The sequence below is a fragment of the Catharus ustulatus genome, chromosome Z (genome assembly GCF_009819885.2).
Source record: "Catharus ustulatus isolate bCatUst1 chromosome Z, bCatUst1.pri.v2, whole genome shotgun sequence".
NCBI classification, from domain to species: domain Eukaryota; kingdom Metazoa; phylum Chordata; class Aves; order Passeriformes; family Turdidae; genus Catharus; species Catharus ustulatus.
The window spans coordinates 51709553-51732688 of NC_046262.2; the positions used below are offsets into that span (position 1 = coordinate 51709553).

A 23136-nucleotide genomic window follows, 5' to 3' on the forward strand; every position below is an offset into this window, starting at 1 on the left:
ATAAAGTGGGCTCTTCGTGATACCTATCAAAATCCACTTTGGGAAAGATCATGAACAAAGACACATGACACTGTAAACAGGTAAGTTCACACCAAGGAACTCCTATTATCACTGTCACCTGGAGCTTTTAAGTTCCAGGAGTTGGGCACCTCCACCACTTTTCCAAAAATCAAGCAAGAATAATGCGTTTTTGTAGGGGGAAGCAGTGGTAGGAGTGGGGAGGACTAGGGAAGAAAGAAATGGTTTGTAATGGATTTTGAGTTGATATATACAAGGTGTATTTAAACATTTATGCCATTATCACTCTCTGAGGAAGCATGCGAAAATACAGTTTTAAGAATTTTAAGTTCATGCAGGATTGAAGTGCAAGACATTGAGATCCTGATATTAAGATTCAAATGGGACCATATGGGATGTATGCGAAATTAAAGTGGAATGGAATTCACTGCACCAGGACATAGTATTCCACCATCTAACCACCCTCACTGCCAGCCTCCTGCCTCCAGCAAACAGTCCAGATTGATTCAACACTGTGTGTTTCATTACTATCAACATCATTAACTACAAAGAACAAACACATCAACAAACAAAACCAAAACATAATGATCTGTCTAAACAAAAACATCTACTCAGTTGCTCTCAAACTCTCTAAGTGCTTTTAATTCAACATGGATCCAGTGTGAAAGGCAAGCATTCAAATTTTAAAAATACAACACTGTCATTGAGTAGCAAACAATACTAATAATAAAGAACAGAAGCTAACATATTATCTGTAGAACACCACCAGGTTAATGAAAACCTCTCAGTTATTCTTATCATTTTTACTATTTCACCTTAGTTATAGGCAGGTACCTTTGCCTCTCTCAGTACTCCTAGTTTTGGAAGACTGTAGACTGATATAATTCCCATAAGGTACTAATTCCCATTAGGTAATAAGAAGGATAAAAAATAAAGGCAACTACCCTCTGTCATTTCCACATTCAGAAAGAGACCTTTATGATCCGGACTGAAGCATAAGAGATCCAGCAAGAGTGCCTCTGTAGCATCTACTACCATCTACTTTTTTATAATTTATCTACAGTAATTTCACAATTACAAGCCGCACTGATTATAAGCCACATCTCCAGGCTTTGTCCATACATAAGCTGCACCTGATTTAAGCTGCTCTGTCATTCGCAGCGAGGACCCGCGTGCAACAAAGTTGCCAATTAGTAACAGAATCACAGGATCGTGGGGTTTACTGGCTCGGCTCCGGCCATGCGGGCTCGGCCCACTCAGGACTGCTGACAGGGCCAGGTGGCCCAGCTCGGCGGGGCTGCTCGGCAGGGTCGCTTGGGGCTGGCTGCCGCTGCCACCAGGCTTTGCCACCCCAGCCCGGCACTGCCTCGTGGTGGCAGGCGGGGATGGAGCCCGCTGGCACCCGCAGTGGCGGCGGCAGGCGGGGACAGAGCCTGCCTGCTCCTGCAGCGGCAGGCGGGGTCAGGAGCCCCCGGCCTATCCCCCGGGCCGTGGGGCCGGCAGGAGGGAGCCCCTGCCTCCCCCCTGAGCTGTGGCGATGGCAGTACGGAGCCCCCCAACCTCCCCCGGGTTGCGCTGCCTGAAGGAGGGAGCCTGCCTCCTCCCTCTGCGTTGCCGACATGGAGCCTGCCTCCACCCGCCACGCAACAGAGTACAGTAATTTCACGAATACAAGCCGCAGCAATTAGACAAAATTTTTGGTGGAAACCCGGAAGTGCGGCTAATATTTGGGTGCGGCTAATCTATGGACAAAAATGTGATATCTGCCCTTACCTAATATCATGCCAGACCAGTCCCGAGCCGAAACAGTTTTAAATCCATGGTTTCCCGGTGTTCAGATGATGAACCAATCAGAGAACAGCTTATTGCCTGCCTGTGGATGACGGCTTTACTGAGGGGCGGGGGTTGTTATCGGGGTGAGTTACCTCGGTGAGTTACCTCGGCAGTTCGATAAAAGTGTGTGATATTTCTCTGTACTTTTTATAGTGTTTTCAGTCTTGTGCAGCTTTGGGACTGGCTGGGCTCGCAGGGAGAGGGCTGGGGGAGCCGCTAGGCTCTCAGGGAGAGGGATGAAGCGGCTGCTCGGCTCGCAGGGAGAGGGCTGGGGGAGCCGCTCGCCCTGCTGGGAGAGGGGTAGAGTGGCCGCTCGCCGTGCTGGGAGAGGGGTAGAGCAGCCGCTCGCCGTGCTGGGAGAGGGGTAGAGCAGCCGCTCGCCGTGCTGGGAGAGGGGTAGAGCGGCCGCTCGCCCTGCTGGGAGAGGGGTAGAACGGCCGCTCACCGTGCTGGGAGAGGGGTAGAGCGGCCGCTCGTCATGCTGGGAGAGGGGTAGAGCAGCCGCTCGCCCTGCTGGGAGAGGGGTAGAACGGCCGCTCGCCGTGCTGGGAGAGGGGTAGAGCGGCCGCTCGCCCCGCAGGGAGAGGGGTAGAGCAGCCACTCGCCCTGCTGGGAGAGGGGTAGAGCAGCCGCTCGCCCTGCTGGGAGAGGGGTAGAGCAGCCGTTCGCCCTCCTGGGAGAGGGGTAGAACGGCCGCTCGCCGTGCTGGGAGAGGGGTAGAGCAGCCGCTCGTCGTGCTGGGAGAGGGGTAGAGCAGCCGCTCGCCCTGCTGGGAGAGGGGTAGAGTAGCCGCTCAGCTCGCAGGGAGAGGGGTGGGGGGGGCACTCGCCCGCGGGGCTGAGCGGGGTGTCTGTGCCAGCACGGAGATGTGGCTCCGCTCGGAGCTCAGCTGCCTGCCCGCGTGGCTGAGCGGCTGTTTAAAGGCAACGCAGATCCACTGGGAATGCTCGCAAAATGACCACACTATTGTTCGTGTCTTTTTCAGCTTGTAAATAAAGGGTGCTACCGCAGCTATTGTCTGTGTCTTTTTTCACTTGGAAACAATGTTTCCGAGGTTGGCAGTAAGCCAGTAAGCCCCAGCGATCCCGCGATTGTGTTACTAAATGACGACTTTGTGAAAGTTCGCTGCGAACTAAAGTGCGGCTAATATTCCGAGTGCGGCTTATCTATTAACAAAGACATCAATGTTGCCAACACATCGGATATGCGGCTTATAGTCCGTGCGGCTTGTATTCGTGAATTTACTGTAACCAATTTATAACAACCACGCAATCCTGGATTTTACTGGCAGGTGCTCGGCTCGGCACCTCGGCTGCACTTCCGGGGTTGGAAATTGCAGAACTTTTTTCACACGTTAGCCGCTCTTGAGTGTAAGCCGCATTTCCGGGGTGGGAGCAAAATTTTAGTCAAAATGGTGCGGCTTAGAATCGTGAAATTACTTTGTATGTAAAGTGTAATCTTTAAGAACAGAAACATTAGCACAAGGAACATCATAGAATTGTTTACATCGGAAAGGACATCGAAGACAACCAAGTCCAACTGGACCCTTAACACTGACAAGTCCAGCACTAAACCAGATTTCCAAACTCCCCATCTACAGGTCTTTTAAATACCTCCCAGATGGTGACTCAACCACATTCCTGGGCAGCCTGTTCAACTGTTTGAAAATCCTTTTGGTGAAGGAATTTTCCAATCAACATCTCTCACTGAAGGACCTCTTGAGAGACATTTCTTCTTGTTCTGTCTGTTGCCTGTTAGTTCAGAAAAGAAACCAAGACCCACCTCACTATAATCTCTTTTCAGGTAATTGTAGAGAGTGGGAAGGTCTTCCGATATGTGACATACACTGTGTTGGGTTCATGTCAAGATTTTGGTAGAGAGTAAGCTGCAAAAGTTGTTGTGTGCTCCCAATAAAAAAATCCAGACAAACAATTTAACTGGTCTTTTACTTGAGAAATGCTATCTGATAAGACAAGTCGCCATGCAAACACCTCATACTTCCAGTAGAATTAAAATGCCAGATTGCAGGAAGAATAGAGAAGACTAGGGAAAAAATCACATATTAGCTCTCTAAAAAATTGATTAATCCCTTCTCATCTTTTATTATGGTGTCAATTATATGTTGAAGATATCAGGTTCTGGAAGGAATTTCCAAAGGCAGTTCTTCAGATTTTCTGCAATATAGGCAAATCAAGAATAAGGTAATTGTAATCTACACAATTTGTGTGCCAGTTTTCAACCACATGAAAAAAGTGTACTCAAGAACGAACTGAGTACAGGAAATTCTCATTAAAAAAACACTATAAATAAATAAATAAATAAATAAATAAATAAATAAATATACACAAAACAAAAGTGTTTTAAGTGTTTTATGTTTACTCTTTCATCCAAACATAAAAAAAAGGTAAATTCCTGATTTTCAATCTTACAGTCATAACCATTGGACATCTAAATGTTACACTTTCATTCAGGTCATGACAGCTATTCTGTAGGATGCAGTTCTGGAGCGCTTTATAAAAACCCCTTTGTTCTCCTCATATATTTTGGATGCCGATTACAAAGAATAGGGAAAATAACCAAGGTACATTCGGAATAGGGAAAATAACCAAGGTACATTCGGACAGCAAACCTGCCTTCCCCTTCAAGCAAGGGGCACTGAGAGCTACCCAGCTGTGATGGTATGTACACTGCCCCTTAAAAGCAGACCTCAGTCAGGTATGGATTCACAGCTGTCAGTTTGCTGGCTGGCATGCCACTGCTAGAGCTGCTGTGATGGAGACTTCCAAAGAAAATCAGCTGTTGCATATGGCTTAGTTTTCACTCAAATCCATAAGGAGAATTACTTACTAATCAAACAGGTTGCCTTGAACTCTTCTAAGTTTTCAGAGCTGTTGCCAAGACCTGCTAGATCCCTTAATAATACAAATATTGCATTCTATTACGATTATTTACAAGAGTATGGTCAACCTACCATTTGGCCAGTTCTGCTGCATTGTAGGGTTCTACATATATGCAGAGAAAGAATGTGTACACCACATCATGCCTCCAAACACAAGGTCAGTGACAGCAGAGATTTTGAGTTATACTGCTTTATACCCTTCCAAACCACGTTCTTCTGGTGGCAGCAGCAAAGGACACAAATAGTATCAGACAACATTAACTGAAAGTATTGGTATGGCTTTAGTGTGCTTCAAAACAATGATACTTGTAAAATATATCAGCAAGCATTCCGTAATAATTTATTTCTTCAAAGTAACAAAGACAGAAGTCTTACCCTGACAGAGGGCAAGGTTGATTAAGTTGCCTGTACAGTAGGTACCAAACTGCTTACAGACAGCATTACAGTAATTTCACGAGTATAAAGCGCACCCTTTTGACTAAAATTTTGGTCCAAACCTGGAAGTGTGCCTTATAGTCCGGGTGTGCCTTATATATGCACAAAGTTTGGAAATTTGCCAACCCAGAAGCGCAAGCTGTGAGCCGAGCCAGGACCCGCAGGAGCTGCGGCCATGCAGGGGGAGCTGGGACCCGCGGGAGCCGCAGCCACTGGGCAGGGGAAAGTGGGAACCGGTGCGGTTGCCGGGCAAGAGGACGCCGGGACGTGGCTTGGCTGCTGGCCGGGGGCACGCTGCGCAGCCACTGTCTGGGGAGAAGTGGGGAGAAGCAGCACGACCACCAGCCAGAGACTCGTCGCGGCCACGCCAGGACCCACCGCGGCCGCTGGCCAGTGGGACACCGGGACGCAGCGCAGTTATGCGGTGGGAGCCGGGAGCTGTGAGCCAGCCAGCGCCAGGGGCGGGCGGGAGTGCCGGGGCCCGCTGCACGGGGAGGGTGCCTGGGGCTGCATTTAAAGGCTACACTGACCTTTGAAAAATGTTTGCAAATTGAGCACCTGCCAGTAATTCATTACTTTGTTGCACGCGGCGCAGCTCCTCACTGCAAAATAAAAGTGTGCCTTATAGTGCGGTGCACCTTATATAATGCACAAAGTTGCAAAATTTGCCGACTCCCAGAGGTGTGCCTTATAATCCAGTGTGCCTTACGGTCATGAAATTACTGTACTTTTAAGAAATCCAGAAAACAAACAAGTCCTGTTGAGTTTAATGTGTCATAAAATGTAAGACGAAGCACTGCAATTTGTGGGGCTTTAGAAGTCCCATTAGCAGAGACTTTCACCCTAAGAGAAGATCAGGGACCAGTACAGCCCTTCCCATTTACAGTAAACACTGAGATGTTTTTACAACTCTGCAAAATGCCTGTTCTTTTGTTTTCACAAGGAAGGAATATTGCTTAAAATATTGACAGAATGCATTTATAGCTAAGAAGAAAAAACATGTAGAAACAACACATTGCAAAGCTGGAAAATAACTCTTCTCCATCACTCTTCCTTCCTCTTCCCAAGAAGGTGGGCATAAACTCACTCACTATTCCAAATTTCTAATCTCACATCCACAGTACAAAGCAGGCACACTGCAGATGCTGAAAGTGTTATGTTTTAGCCCCACACCTGGGCAAGACAAACCACCAAAATTCAAATTAACCAAATGAAAATGTTCATTTCTATCACCACCTCCAGCATGGTTTATAGCAAAAAAATCTAACAGAATTTGAGGTTGAGATATTCTGCAAGAGGTTTTGACCTATACAGGATCCTCTAGTTTAGAGAAACACCTCTGGATTCAAACCTGAAGCAGCTTTAATACTGTAATCATCAATTCTAAAAGAATTTTAAAAATTTACTAGGTGCAGACTATATTGAGAGTTTCTACCTGATGTGTATCAGTTTGAAAAGTTGCTTCATTTTTAGGTTTAACGCAAAGGGAGTAAAATTTCCCTGTACCCTAGAACCTTTTAGATAACTATTAGAATTACTATCATAGAAGACTGAAAGAAAAGCAATATTTTTTTTTTTCTAGTTAAAATACAGGCAGCATAAAGATGTGTAAGCCTCATTCTGTATTACCTTCCAATATTTTTGTATACTGACCTCCACAGAGAGTTTCTTTTAAGGCTTTGACTCAATTTAAGAACCAATTTCCTTCATAAGTGTTCATGATTTCTATTTGCTTAACTGAAAATGTATGTACTAAAACTTTACTGGCATTTGTACCCAGTGGTACAAACCACAAACCTGTGGTTTCTAAGATTTAGCTTCATCTAATGAAGACTGAAGATGTTATAGGGGAAAGCAGCATTTTTCAAGGTCTCAGAATATTAGGAAAAGAGAATTTAAAATTTTTGAAAGCTAAGCTTCCTTATGATTAATTTTAAGATGAAGAAGAAAGTGATGTATTTTTATTCAAATTTTAAGAGTTTCTCACCACAAGGCTGCTTTCTCAATTTCCTACACTTGAGCAAAAACTATCAGTTTTACTTCAGTGACACCAAACAGTTAGTTAGATAAAGCAAATCAAAAAAGAACAAAATAGAATAGCAAGACAGACCTAACACTAGGAAAGCTCTAGTACAGTTCTAGTTTTCTAGAACTGGAAACAGCTAAGAGTTTGAAAGTAGTGATCTGAACACTTCAAGAGCACAGAACAGACTACAACCTAAAGGAAGAATACCAAGTGTTTCTGACTATCTTTGGAAATCAGAAGCTTATATCAAAAGTGAGTGTGTACACTTGAAATAAAAATTAAGAACAGTGTTGGCTATTTAAAAAGACACTGAAAGATATATTTCTATAATTTACAGAGAATCAAAAAATACACAGGCAATCCTTCTCACCTGTCTTCATTAAAACGTCGACCAACCAATATTTTACATTTGTCTGGAGGGAGACAAGCTGCTAGCAAAGGTACCGTTCTTAACACTCGACTTTCCTGTAAAAAAAGAAAAGTTACTTTTGAACAAAATCAAGAAAGGCTTCTTAAATTGCTCATGTTTTCATTTTCTATTGAATATTGTTGATTACAGATAGAGAAAAAATTTTAGCAGGTAACAGGACAAAAAAATCTTCAGAAAAAAACTCCAGTCTTAATAATTCAAACTGTATTATTTTGATTGACAATATTGAACTTAGTCTCAACTAATCTATGATCATCATCATAAATTTGAACTAGGTTATCAGCATAAAAATCAGTAACAAAACTTCAGAGAAAAATCATAGAATAATAAACAGTGGGCAAAAAAAAGCATTAGCATTAATGTCATAGTATCAGGATCAGTAGAAAACTAGGGTAGGGCCTGATTTACACAGATGCTTTTAAAAAAAGCATGGGTTGCATGAGAACAGAGTGTGAAATGCGAACATTCTGCTGTCACTTCACTTCAGAGTAACCTGGACAATGACACCTACAATGCCACAAAGACTCTGCCTGTCACCTGTATACATCTTTGTGCCACAGATGAGAAAGGTGACCATTACACCTGGGTGGGGAGCAGGGGCTCTTCATTTCTCTAAGAGCATTAAAAATAGTTATGTTGATGCAGGACTTCAGAAAATGGAGGAAGAAGGAAGTAATGGTAGCTGAAGCAAACCATCTACTCCTGAAAGAGAGAAATACATTTCTGTGCTTCATTTAGCAGAGCTGACAAAGAACTTTTGTCTAGACAATAATTAGTACAATCTGAGTTTCAGTTTGTGGGATTTCAAATTTTGTTTCCTCATCAAGGAAGCAGAAGCACAGTTTTATCTTGTACTTAGTGAAGACAGCAAGCCAACACCAAAAATAGAAGTGTCAGCTTCTATATTTTTCATTAGATGAACATAGGAAGGTTATTAGCTGAATCTAGCAGGAGGTAAGACACTAAAAGAAATGAGTTCTTACAATATTCTCAACTTGAATGTTTCATGGTTCAAACAATGAACATCCAAACATCAGTCTTTGAACCATGGGATTAATGAAACCAGGCCAGGGGGTAGGGTTTGGTCTGCCTTTTAAGAGCCATATCTCAACAACAGTATTTGTGAGCATGTGAGGCCCTGATTAACTCATTCTGAGCATATGTTACTTCCACAAATACCACTGTGCAGTTGTCTGGACATTGCCTTGCTACCAAAGTACAGTAATTTCACGATTACAAGCCGCACCTGATTATAAGCCACACCCCGGGGTGTTGGCAATGTTTAGGGTTTTGTCCATATATAAGCTGCACCTGATTATAAGCAGCACTTTTGTTTGCAGCAAGGACCCGCATGCAACAAAGTAATGAATTACTAACTGAATTGCAGGATCACGGGGTTTACTGGCTTGGCTCGGGGCCAGGCGGGCTCGGCCCACTCGAGGCTGCTGCTGGGGCCAGGTGGCCCAGCTCAGCACCACCACTCGATGAGACCGCTCAGTACCGGCCGCCGCTGCCGCCGCCAGGAGCCCACTGGCACCGACGGGGTTGGCGGGGATGGAGCCCCCCGCTCTCCCCCCGTGCTGCCTGCAGCAGGGAACTCGCCTCCACCCGCCACGCAACAGAGTAACCAATTTGTAACAATCGTGCAATCCCAGGTTTTACTGGCAGGTGCTTGGCTCGGCACCTCAGCTTGCACTTCCGGGTTCGGAAATTTCAGAACTTTTTTCATATATTGGCCGCTCCTGGGTGTAAGCCGCATTTCCGGGTTGGGATCAAAATGTTAGTCAAAATGGTGAGGCTTATAATCATGAAATTACTAAATTATTAAAATAGTTTTCTGAAGACTAATTACTGTTGCCTAAAACTTTTATTAATTTTGCTTTTTCTGAACCTTATGTACTGATCCTCTATAAATAAAACATCATGGAGTTGAAGCTGTCCTGCTACATCCACTACTATTTTTCATTGCAGCAGCAGCATGATGTCTCCTAGGGACAGATGATAATCAAAGTAACTTGGGAGAGATGGGCCAGCAATGGGAGGGAGAAATATCCTTCAAACTGCCATCAATTTCTTCTACCTCAGCAAAGCAGAATAAGCCATCCACAGTGGTACAGTATTATTTGTCTTTATTTTATCATAATTAAATAACATTCCAATTCAGTATTCAGAGGTCTCCCTTCTTCATAAGAATTTAAGAAGTGATAATAAAGGAACTGGAAGAAAATCAACTATTTTTCTCAAATAAGCAAAACGAAAAGAGCTGTCATCAGTCACGATCCCTTCAATATCATATCCTTACTTGAGATTTACAGTAATTTCACGATTACAAGCCACACCATTTTGACTAAAATTTTTGTCCCAACCAGGAAATGCAGCTTACACTCAGAGCATTATCCATCTACAATTAAATGACAGTTCAAACTAATACAAATATTTATTAAAGCCAGGAGGAATGTATTTCCTTCATGTCTGCTTATGAATTTTTAGGGCAAGCAGAATTTCCCCCTCACATTTTTACTGTTCACTAAGAAATACTATTTGGCAGAGGTATTATAATGAGCAACTCAAACCTAATTACTGGAATTAGATCAAGATATTAAATCATTAAATCCATACAGGTCTTAGTTTTCTTCTCAGATGGTTAACATGGAAAATGCTTACAGAAATAAAGGCAGAAAACAAGAAACTTACAGACACACCTTCTGCTATGCTTCAGGTTCTGTCCTGAGTTACACTCATCACTGAGGTTTTGAAAGGTACATAATGGTCTACATTTTACCTTCAATCACTTCAAGAATAATCAAAGCCAAAGGTAAGACAAAAAGGGGTTTGAACACCTAGCTATCCCACTGACCTATGGATCATAACAGCAGCCATGAAAAAGGAAAAAATTACAAAATCACTTCACTTACTTATATGTAGATATTTATCTATATGCAAAGAAGAAAAATAAATCAGACCAAGCAAATAACTCCATCACCTTTGCACTAGTCCTGATGCTGGATTTCCTTATTTTTAGTTTTTAAATTATGATGAGTGATGATACTATGACACCAATCTGAAAACAGGTATTTACACCTTGACATGGAATGGTGTATTATCCTTGGATTCCTTCACAAACAAAAATCTAAATAATTCATGTGGCTATAAAATGGAAATTAGTACGATTTCTCACATGTGATTCACTGTTCTACAGTAAGTGATTGCTCTCCCCTTCACAACACCTGATACGTGCCTAGGTCTATCGGGCAGTTCAGCCTCTGGATAGTGTGAACGTGAAGATATTAGTCACATTAATCAGAGCACAGGAAATGTTTTCCTTGACTTCTTAGATTACTATCTTACCTCAATACCAGTCTCAATAGCATCATTTGACCATAGTTGAGGGCTTATTCCAATGCACTGCAGACTTCCAAAGCCAAAAATTAAGCACATGGGGGACAACAGTTAGGACTGATGCACAGCAGGGGAAAGACATTGTCTACACGGTTAGTTCAAAAAGGATATTTCTGTAACAGACTGTTAGAGTGTATCTGTAATGCAATGGCCAACTGAAGGACCAGATGCAGTCCAGAAGGCTCATCTGCCTTCAAGACTGATTGTGTTCTGAGTATGAGCAGCTACAAGCAAAGGGAATATACCTTTTGTCACCAATGCCTCTGCAGTTATGCAATCAAAAGCACCACCTGTGACCATTTGAGATAACACTTCCAATGATCACTGTATGATGTTCTTAGCTTCCCATCATTTAACAGGACTTCTCTGATAAGCCAAGGGCCCTATATAGTTGGATAGTTACCATAGCGGTCTTCCAATGATAGCTTACTGGATGAATTATCATTAAGTAATATAGAGTAATGGAAAACTTGCATCCCATTATAAAAGACAGCTGTTGTGATTGTTAAATAATAAAAAATTGTAGATAGCTTTCCAGACAGGCACAAGACAGGTATATAAAATCTAGAAAAATCTGGAAATTTTTTCTAATACCCTTCATCATGAACAGGAAATTCAACACTATGAAAATGCCAATTCAATATCTCTGGCATATTTTTAAACTTCTTTTTCCCAGTAAGAGACTTAAGCATATATTTAGGTACTTTTGAAATAAGTAACATGGAAGAGTATTCCTGTTATAGACAGTATATTGAAAATCAGTTTTCCCATTTGAGGCCCAAATATGGCTTCTGTTTTCTTTCCCTGTAAGACAAGACTTTTTTTTAAATTGGATTTTTTTGTATTCTGCTTAAATTCCTTCAGGAAATTACTCTTTGCATGTTGACTGAGCAACTGTGTAATGTCAAGCAAACAGTTGGACCATGAGAGTTCATGAATTTTCTGAATTTCACAGTCTAATCTGCAGATCCACCATCTACCTAGATCTTTGTAACTGTGGTACAATTTCTAAACACCTTATGACCCACCTCCATAGGCCACAGTCAACCAAAGAGAAAAACATCAATGTATGTTCTTCTACTAGTAGATGAAAACATATTGTTCTGAGGCTGAACTGCAGTTTTTCATTGAGGAAAAGCTAAGGTCATCACTAAGATGAATTGCTTAATGTATACTTTTAACAGAATACTAACATCAATAAAAGATCACTGCTGTAATCAAAATAATTTCTCCATGGATCAACTCCAAGCACCTCTGTGAGACACTGTCTTCATAGAATCACAGAATACGCTGATTTGGAAGAGACCCAGGAGGATCATCAAGTCCAGCTCCTGGCCTTGCACAGGATACTCCACAAATCACACCATGTGCCTTTATGCTATTTAATGTTATTTAATAATACTATTTTTTCATTCTTACAATTTGTACAAAATTCTAGCAGGAGAATTGAGACATCTTGCATGCAGGGAATTACAACAATAAGGTGTGATTTCAGAAGATACGGTAATTCAGAAGAACTGAACAACAAATATAGCAACTCAGATGAACTGGCATTCAGTGACGAAGCATAAAAGGACAAATCATTATATGATTGCCCTGTCTTTGGCTGGGATATAATTAATTTTTTCCCAGTAGCTGATACAATGCCGTGTTTTGAATCCAGGATGAAAATAATGTTGATAGCAACAACGAAAACCTCAGTGTGTTAAGAAGTGTTTACCCTAAGCCAAGGACTTCTCAAGTGTCTCACTCTCTGCCAATGAGGAACTGCATAAAAAATCTTGAGGGAGCAAATCCAGGTCAGACAACTTGAACTGGCCTTTCATGGATATTTCACACCATAGAATACTGTGCCCAGTATTTAAAATGGGGATGGCCAGGAGCAGCCAGTTGCTGCTCGGGGATGAGCTGGGCACCAGCAGGTGGTGATCACTGTATTCTGCTATATAATAATCACTTGCTATGATTATTATTATTATTATTAATAGTAGTAGCAGCAGTAGTAGTACAACTACTATTTCACTTTGTTTAATGTATTAAATCATTCTTATCTCTCTCCCAGAAAGTTTTACCTCTGCCCTCTGCTTCTCATCCCCATTCCATCTGGCAGAGGGGCAAGTACTGTGGTACTGCGTGGTACCTGGGAGATGGCTGGGGTCGAAGCATGACAATGAGTTGACAGCATAGCTGCTCCCTCCTGCCTACCATTTGCTGCATTAGGATTCGAGTCCCACAGTTACCACAGCCTTACTCACCTCTGCTGGATGCTGAATTATATACAAGCAGGTAGAGACCTTCAGCGGATGTACAGGCAGGAAAGGACACAAACACACCTTCTGAGGACGGCTATACGGCAAAAGGGAGAGAACAATTAAAAATAATCAGCAGTTTGTGAAAGAAGATACAAATAGATTGCACAAATACATATCGCATTTCCTAAGAACTTCCCCCAACTACATTGTATTAAATCTCATGTAATTTTATGCTTGAAACTCCTTTCACTTACAAAAACAAAAAGGCAAGGCTTTCATTGAAACAGCATTTTGAGAACAGTGTTCAGATACTTTCTGTGGTTTGGTTAGGGTTAAAGCAATATAAAAATTCTTCTGTAAATTTCCAGAGGAGCAGCTCACTAGCATCCACACCCTTATTAGACAAGTCTGTTACTACTTTCTTAACAAGTTAGTTTCAACAACATGATGAGCTACAATAGAACACACAATATTTACAGTTTATAAAATACTTATGATTGATTAAAATATAGCATTTTATAAGTACGCACACACGAAACCCCAGACATGCTGCGTTTTATTTTTTTTTAATTACATCTATGCTGAAATATGTAGTAGACATGTGGAATGAAAACAGAAAAATCCTTATCAGGATCTAAGTCAGAAAAAAAAGAATTTAAAATTCTTTGGTGTACTGTCTCAAGCTGTTGGAATTACTAGCTGTAGAACAGTATCGAAAGAAATTAACTTATACTTAATACGAGACTGGTGTGCTGAATGAACAAGAATAAACAGAAGCAAAGAAGTAAGCTTGAAGTTCAGAGAGAAACTGAACTGTTACTCCAGAAAAACACACACTCACATGCACATGCAGCGACCACTCTAGCTCCTTGCATACGTTATTCAACTACTCAAAAAAATTAAGAATTTTCCTAACAGTGAAACTACTACCTGTATTCATGAATTAAAATCACACCATCTCTGCAAACTTAAAAAATACAAAGTCAGTATTTTCAGCAGTGATAGGGACTCAGAGCAGAACTTGACCTGCATCCTCCTTGTAACCTTTATTGTTATAAGTTCATACTTTGACCACACATGAGAGGCAGTAAGTAGTGAATCACTGCAGCAGATGTGATTCAAAGAAATGAATTCTGAAGACAGTTTCAGGTTAAATTAATGATGTGTGACAGCTGGTCTGTAATCTGCACAGATAAAATTAGTGATAACAGACCCCAACTCGACTATCCTAGCTCCTTGAAGAGTAGAAGTAAACAAGTGCCCAGGTAAGACAATGACAGGTCAGATTCAAATCCAAACAGGGGACCCCAGCCAATTCCATTCATGACCGAAGGCAGACATTCAATTGTCCTATGATCTGGGCGGTGTTAAGACCTCAACCAATCAAATATTCAAGCATGGGAATTTTGAAGCCCCTATAAAAGAGGGTGTCCATCAATAAACTTTGGCTGTTGTCGCATGAATTTGGTGTTTTCTGTCATGTGACTGTCTCCAAAACTGTGATAATGACGAGCCCAACTGAGAATGAATTTGCTTGTTCAAAAAAGCAAATGTGCACACACCCATACAGGTGGACTAAGTAATGTCATAGTGATCCACACAACTACAACTGTTCCCCATTCAAACACATTAGTATTTAATAGTAAATGACAGCATGTCCTAGTTTGGAGGACAGGTGTCTGTTAAGAAAGGCAGGAGCCTCTCTCTAAAATGGAGAATGTAAACCCCCTCCCTCCAAATTATTATAATTTTGAAATCAAGGGGCTCTCAGGCAAAGATATGGGAATTAGGAATAACAGTTCTTTACTAAAAAAATTAAAATAGAAATACAGTATACAAAGAACAAACCCCAAACCCTGACAAAGTCAGAGTACAACCTGACACCCCGTCAGGCAGGGTGTTGGTAGCAGTCCCATTAAATGGTGGCTACAGTCCCCCTTGCAGTGACAGATGCGATTCAGTTGAAGCAGAGGTCCTTTAGAGGGGTGCAGTTTCCCTCCGGAGGTCCAGTGATGATGTGAAGAAGTCCAGTTTTCCTCTGAAAATCCAGTGGAAAAAGGGCTACTTGGTGTCCCAAAACCTCAGTTTTTATCTTGGTAGAAATGGCTTGGCTCTTCCCCCTGGCCAGATCATCTCCCAATGGGATGCAGTAATTTTATCAGTCCCACAGTGGGACTCAATGGGCCATTAGCAGAAAATGACTCGCTGCAGGAAGGATGGGTTGTGAAAAGATAAAGAACAATGTTCCGCCTGGTTTCAATGGATGGCCCATTAGCAGATTATCTCCCACAGAGATAAGGATCACCTGGTCACAACAGATGGTGATAGAAAAGATACTTTTGGTCACATCCTATATTGCAACCCAAGACACAGCATTATAAAAAGGCAGGAAGAACTGACAAGCTCCTCTTTATCAGCTGACAGGCTGTGCTGATTTAAAGCCTGTATTTCAAGCCCCAGCTACTAAGGCACAGAGGCTATTCCCTTCTCCTAACAGAGTCTAAATACACAGTGAGGATGGGGGAAATATTTATGGAAGACAAGGAATTGGTACTTCTTAAAATAAGCACCAGAAAAACTAATGTTAAATATTTAGATTAAAGGCCTCACAGACAATAAATCAGCCTAATGACACACTGGAAATTATTCTGATATATTCTTCCGGTGTACTCTGGAACTGGTCTGTTCCAGTTGCCTGCTGTCTGTTTTTCCTTCTAGTACTGGCATTTTCCTGTTGCTAATGCTGCATAAATTTGGCACATTCTGCTGTATTAATGGCTAGGCTTTGGGCCTAAAAGTAAGCACTCAGTAACCTGACTATTCAGAGGACTACCCAAGGGACCTTCATGAATGAACTGAAAACAACCTCACTTCTGGGTCTGATGGGCGGTTCTCCAGTGCATCCCTCTGCCTTTTTCCCAAATGGTCTCCCTTTGTCTTTTCCCAAATGCTCAGAAATCTCTGTTTTGATAACAACCTAGAAGCAGCAAATACAGTGGAGGCTGTTTGTTGCTTGTGCCCTGATTGTTAAGTCAAAGTTCATCCTCTTTTTGATCATCAGGTTTATCAGAAACTCGGGTGTGTGTACAAAGTGTGATTCCTTGGTTTCTCCTCAATACTTGGTTGACTCCAACAGCTGATTTCACTTAAAAGAGAAGTTGTTAAAGTTCTCCCCACCATGGCATTTTCTGCTGAAAAGAGATGAAGGCATGAAAATCTACTAAAGCAAGCTGTTCCAAAACAGTTAGCTGTTGACTTCAATCCCATGAGCTACACTGTTCATATCTCTTATAAGCACACAAAAAAGAACTTCCAGTGATTTCTGACTTCAGGGTGTTTAAATATAACAAATTTCACTAGATATAACTTACGTACTTTCAAGTCTTCCTTTGGTATATGCTTTTTGCATTTTCCACAGTGGTTTGGATATTTCCCAGACTTTTTAAAGCTTTGTTAATCTCACAAAAAGAAAATAAATAAACAAATCCAAATGAAAAGAAGGAAATTACTGGAAAGTAAGTATTTTCAAATAGCTGTAAAATAAATTCTGCCCATAATTTGATCTGTAGGGAGCAGAGCACAGACTATGACAAATAAAGAATTTCCCAATATAATTTAATTACTTACATATGCATATACATCACTTTAAGCACTCAATTAGGTACCTAATTACGTTGAAATCATACTTTTACAACCCCATCCTGAGGGCACAAGACTTATTTCTGTAATTTTACTTTGGAACTTAACAGTTATTTGTGAGACAAAAAACCCTCAACATTATTCCTTCATGAAACTAATATTACCAGTCTACATCTGTGGGACAGGAAGCACTGCAGAACAAACCAAGTTCTGTTCCACCCCCACAAAAGCTGCTTTTGCTCTTGGAAAGGCAACCTGGCCAGAAAAGACATTTGTTCTTTTTCTTTTGTTTAAAAATGCTTTTTCAGTCTTGCTCTACGTACACAGAAGAGAAGGAGCAGCACCAGGAACTTCTTAAACACTGAACATCAGCTTTCTCATTTTTGGAAATCAAAGCAGCAATCAGCTCTAGGCAGAAGCAGTAATGTTCAGAATATTAGTGAAAAGGTTTGTGTGGGGGGATTTTAGGGAGGATCATTTTTTGTTGTATTATTCACCTGTATACAATTTTAGTACAGCTCAAAGCTACCCAGTGGATTCTTACCTGTTTTTCAATACAGCTTTTCTAGTCTAAAAATTTATGATGATGTAACCCATAACAATGGCATAACTAAAAGAAAAAAAATCATCATTCCATATCTTGCAAGAGTGTTCCATATGAAAAAGACAGACATGTACATGCATTGACTTCACAGCTTTCTTTTCCATTATTTGTATAAAAATTAATGATACTCAGAATAAATAACATTAGGTCTATCTTCCCAGCAGATCTGAATGTGGACAGTAGACTGTGGTGTCACGTTTAGTTTGCTTACCAGTTTCTGGGCAGAGATACTCTAAAAGTAAATATACTGTAGTCTGAAAAATAGTGAGCTAATTCTGAAACTCTTTCTCAGTCTGTATTATTTTACTACAAATACGTCCTCACTTGCTTCATAGCTAAATTTTACCTTGCTACATGTCCAAAGCCGCCTTCTGAGAACAAGCATCATTCTGTGAATGCAAGTGATTGTATTTATATACCCCTACTCAGAAAACTACAGGTAGGTTATCCAAGGATTTAAACCCCAAATAACCAAAAACTAACAAAGTTAAAATTTTATGCTCAGCATTTGTAGACATTTGTATGGAAACATACAGAGGCTGAATGTGCCAAGCACATGTTCTAGAAACAATGTTTCCAATATTAAAATAAGGAAGAAGCTGATGTTTTTTAACTAACACTTGTAGCAACATACTCATGTTCCAACACGTATTGCCAAGGTCAGGCCCCAGACTGTATTTTAGAAAAAAAACATGCCTGCCAAAACAGAAATGCCTGCTTCAAGTAAATTAGATTTATCTACTGTTTTTGTCAAAACACCAAGGGTTTCAAGGTCAAAACCCACCTGAGAAATCTGAAGAAAAACCACAAATTTACCATATGTTTGTTTTACAGTAACGCTTTTATGTGTGTTTTATACTGACACACGTCCATTGCACCCATGCAATTAAAACATTCAGGAGTTTTACAAAGCTGTACATGGGAAGTTTAAAAGGAGAAACCCCTTTATTTTAAAAAAATTGAAAACTAATGTTATTTTTGCTACATTTATGTTAAGAGGACAAACACAAACTAAAAATTGATTTAAGATGACATTTTGCATTCTCCACCTTAACCACTGCAGCTATAGAGGGAACATAAAAGAAAGAGTGGATTATATATAGATAAGTAGATCTTATACATATATCTTATACATAAATAAATATAAAGTTATGCATTTAGGAAGAAACAATCCTAACTCAGCATTTAGGAAAAAAAGATGGTCTTAAGTTAATATAACATTTAATAGTACAAAATTCCAATAAATAATCCTGTGAAAACAGCAGTTTAATGCCAGGCAGTTCTCAAAAATGCAGATCAGTTGTAAAGTGTTACTAAGAAAGGATGAAGTAATTAAATACAGAACATTATTATGACACTACACAAACCTCTGGCATGCACTCTGAGTGCTGAAAAAGCCCAAAAATATCTGGAGTAATTTCTCATGCCATTAGCACTAGGTTTATTCTAGGGGTTTTTTTGGATATTCTTTACTCAAGTAAAACTTCAAGCCTTAGTTTTAATGGAGTTACCTAAGAAAAATGAGGCATAGAAGATTACTTTGATTTTATTGTGTTCCAACTCCAATTTCTTCCTCCTGTCTCTTTCAAAAGACTTAGAAACTCACTGGTCATGAGGCATAAAAATGTGAAATTAAAACCTTAGAAATGTCACTAGGAGTCAATAGCCACATAAAACACTGTATCAGAAACACAGGTGAAGGGAGTATCAAGAACAATAACAGAGCACTTCCTTTTCCACTTGGTAATCTGTATAACACCAGCTTCCTGGCAAACAAAAAATGAAAACAAAAAAACAAACAAAAACTCCCCAAAAAACAAAAGGCATATTGCAAAAGTTTTACTTCCCACAATAAGTTATAAACAGGTGTATGGGTTCATTGTTTCGGTATTTTAGTTTTTTAATGGTGCAACCAGTGAATTTGATGGAACATATCTTTGTTCCCTGAGTAAAAATATACTTAAATGTGTACGCACAGGAAAAATGTCTAATCCAAATCACAGTGAAAATCTTCTTTTCAAAGAAAAGGCACAATAATGGAAAAAAAATTATATTACCCAACAGTACGGATCATCTATTTTGCAAACAAATTGTCTTCAGATGTTATAAGGTAACTCTTTGAAGAAATTTTCTTATTGTGCACAAAAGCTTTTGTTACCTTTTAAACACAATGAAAACAGTAACTTTAAGCAACAGAACACAGAAATAAACTAACTCAGCTGATCTGAAATCTAGAATACTTGCTCTAATTAATGTAAGAAGTTCTATCACAGGTCTCATGCTATCATGAGAGAGTTGTGGAGTCATTTAGCATCTCTCCATTTTGCAGATCATTTTTCAATGCACATCAAATGTGCATAGTGCGAAAGAGCTTGGAGGCCCTGAGTTTGAATGTCAGGACTTCATACAATACCATATCACTGTCAGCTTCCTCCTTCTTCTACTCCAAGTACCCAACAGGAAAAAAAAAAAAAGCATTCTCCTAGAAACACTAATTTAAATCAACAGTATAAACGGATCAACAGCAGAACAGCCTGCGTTGGAAAAGATTTTCAAGATCATCTCTGACATCATTGCAACTCCCCTGACATAGACAGGGACCCTTTCCAGTAAATTAAGTTGCTCAGTGCCCTGTTCTGGCCTTGAATGCTTCCAGAGATGGGTCACCCACAGCTCCTCTGGGACAACGGTTCCAGTGCCTCGCTACCCTCATAGGAAAGAATTTATTCCCAAGATTTAATTTAAACCTAATTTTATCTCTATTTTATCTCTTTCAACTTCTAGATCTTGCTCCTTTTACAATTCAAATCTGTAATATATTTTGGTATAGGTTCCAAAACATTCCAGGAAAAGCCACTGCAGTAGTAAATATTAAATTCATTAAAATACACCAGATTAAATTTAGCATTTTGTGCCAGAAGACGAATTTAAGACAGTATCACAAATTTCCAAAGCAACAAGACCACAAAATCAACTAAGTAAATAGAGGTTACCATTGCATTCGACAAGTTCATTTCTAGGGCACTTTCCTCATAGTTGTACCACTGATACAACATAGCATCTGTTCTTGCCATGAGGTACTATCAACACAGCAAATTTGGTCACAGTGTAAAGAAGTATAATATACAACAGAGGAATGCAAAAAGCAATGCAGTATTTTTAGACAAAAACTGCCTTTGAATCGACCTAGTGTCCCACTGGAACTAACAGGATGACGGGTTGCAGTAGCTGGAGAAGGCAATGGTATGCAGTCAGAGATACTTCAGAGAAGAGGTACAGAAGGAGGCTCAGAAAGAGGTTCAGAAAGGAGGACAGGGAGACAGAGTCATCTCCCTGCCTCTCAACAAAGCACACAGTATTAGTGAGCAGCTAGGAGACCACAGAACTATTTCCTAGCATTCAGATTTCTTGGCACCAATTCTCAGCAGCTCTACTGCTCTTACATGGTATGGTGAGAAGATACATTCCTTGCCCTTCTTTCCCTTTGTTTTCCACTCTAACTACAAACTCCTGTGCAAAACCTAGATTTTCCATCATACTCAATCAATTTGAAAGCTTTGCTTTCTTGTAAATTTGAAACTATCTTGTGCCTCTGCCCAGAGCACTGGACTTCCAAAAACCTGAACAAAGAATACAGTAGTTAATTCACAGAGACATCAAGGAACACCAGCAGAGACCACAGGCAAAAGAAACACTGATTTATATCTGTTTCATGAACAGTTACGATGCATCATGTAATGAGTGGGAGGAGAAATTCATAGCCATAAAAAAGCTGTCCATCATCAGAAGTTATTAAAGCATGAAGATACGCTTTTTAGTTCAGAAAATCACAAAACCACTATTCCTATCAGCCAAAAATATCATTCTACAGGTGCCCTATATTTATGATGATCCCCAGACACCTGTTATTCATTATTTAGCGCTCCACCACAGAACCTCATGTTTGACCCATTTGCTCTGAGTATTGCCTACTGGCACAAATCTCTATTTAAGAAAGGAAGCAATAGACCATTATCCAGCTCCTACACTCAGCAGGAGAACATAAAGCTCAGCAAGGTAAGTGTTGAAAACAAGAGTAGAGACTATGTGTGCCTTCATTTTAACATTTACTTTCAGAGCAACCCAACATATTTCAGGGATTATGTCCTGAGCTCTTACTGGGAAATAAAAAAAGAAAGAAACAAATATATCTCAAAAATAGCTGAGTTTTCAGCTGTTGACAGACAGCTACTAGAAGTGGGATTTACATCGCCAACTCATTTCTTCTTCAGCACCAAACAATGATCAGCTTGCAACGATCTTCAGTCAAAGTTCAACTGGTCTGGATTTGAACAACTGTAGCAATACATTTGAAAAGCCTTACTTACAAAGATTACAAGATCTTATTTTTCCTAGACTTAAGATTAAAACTGAACTAAAAAGGCAACTTTCCAGAAGTAATGGACAGAAACTGTCACTTAGTTCATGACAAGCTCTGAGTTCCCATTAAAGAAAAACTTCTGGTTTTTTTTGAAAATTACATCAATTAGTGAAGTTCTACAAAAATTAGGCAAATAAACACACATACATAAATACATATATACATACATTTCTCTTTTGAATATGTGCATTTGTAAAAATACCTACAATTAATGAAGTATCTTTCCTTCCAATTATCTGATAGCTTATGTATCATTCCAAACTTCTATTTTGCATGACCATATTTTTCATGGTACTTTTCAACTAAGTAAATAGCACAAGAGATTTTATCTTCATCATTAGTAATAGTAGCAGCACATATTGAAGACACAGTATCTAGAGAATTACCAATTATAGGTGAAGTGGCTTTCATGGAGAAGTTTATAATACTACAGTGACATGCAATTATATTGAAAGAACTTTAAATTAATTTAGACATTTCCTTTGACTTTTTAGACTTTGACACTACAATTAGGAAGCAACAGATTACCCAACAAAATTACTAGATTCTTTAGTGCAGCATGTGTATGAATACTATAAGAGTATGCTATCCTTAATGAGTGATCTTTTGCATATTTTTATTCTGAAGGTACACAAAACAATATATCTCAAAAATGTGAACAAAGGCAGCACAAACCTTATTAAAGGCTTTTAAGTTGTGCTGAGTTCTCATGTGTCCATTTCCCAAGGCAAATAACCTTTCTGCCTAACCAATTAAATCATAAATAAAGGACAAACAAGTTAGTTTGGGGAATTATTTTCCTTTCAGCCTGGTATGTTCATGGCAGCTTTACAAGCCTAATCAAAACATATCCAATACAACAAATATTTTCTAGTGCTTTAAAAGAGAAAAGGTACAAAGAAGAAAAGAACAAAATATCCACACTATCAATTTTCTGAACTTATTACACGGAAGCAGACTTTGGCAGTCAGCTTTCCTTGTAAATAACTTAAATCAACAAATCAATACGAGAACATTCTTTCAACAGCTTAACTGTTTACATTAAAATTGGCTGTGGTTTCCAATGGAACTAATAGGAGTAAATAAATAAAATAGCATTTAGCTTATGCAGCACTGCAGTCATTACAGAAAGGCCAGGAAAGCCAAAAACTAATGAGCCTGAGATCGTTGACATTTTCATG

The 23136-nt window shown here is 39.9% G+C and overlaps 1 protein-coding gene across 1 annotated transcript in view; it reads right to left on the bottom strand.

The window, feature by feature from the left end:
* Nucleotides 1-23136, bottom strand: part of DTWD2 (DTW domain containing 2) — a 74096-nt gene that overhangs the window by 32969 nt on the left and 17991 nt on the right. The window contains exons 2-3 of the mRNA XM_033084959.1: nt 13296-13386; nt 7582-7676 (exon numbers count right to left, since the gene is read on the bottom strand). Of these exons, the coding sequence (XP_032940850.1) occupies nt 7582-7676; nt 13296-13386 (186 nt within the window). The remainder of the gene's footprint in view (nt 1-7581; nt 7677-13295; nt 13387-23136) is intronic.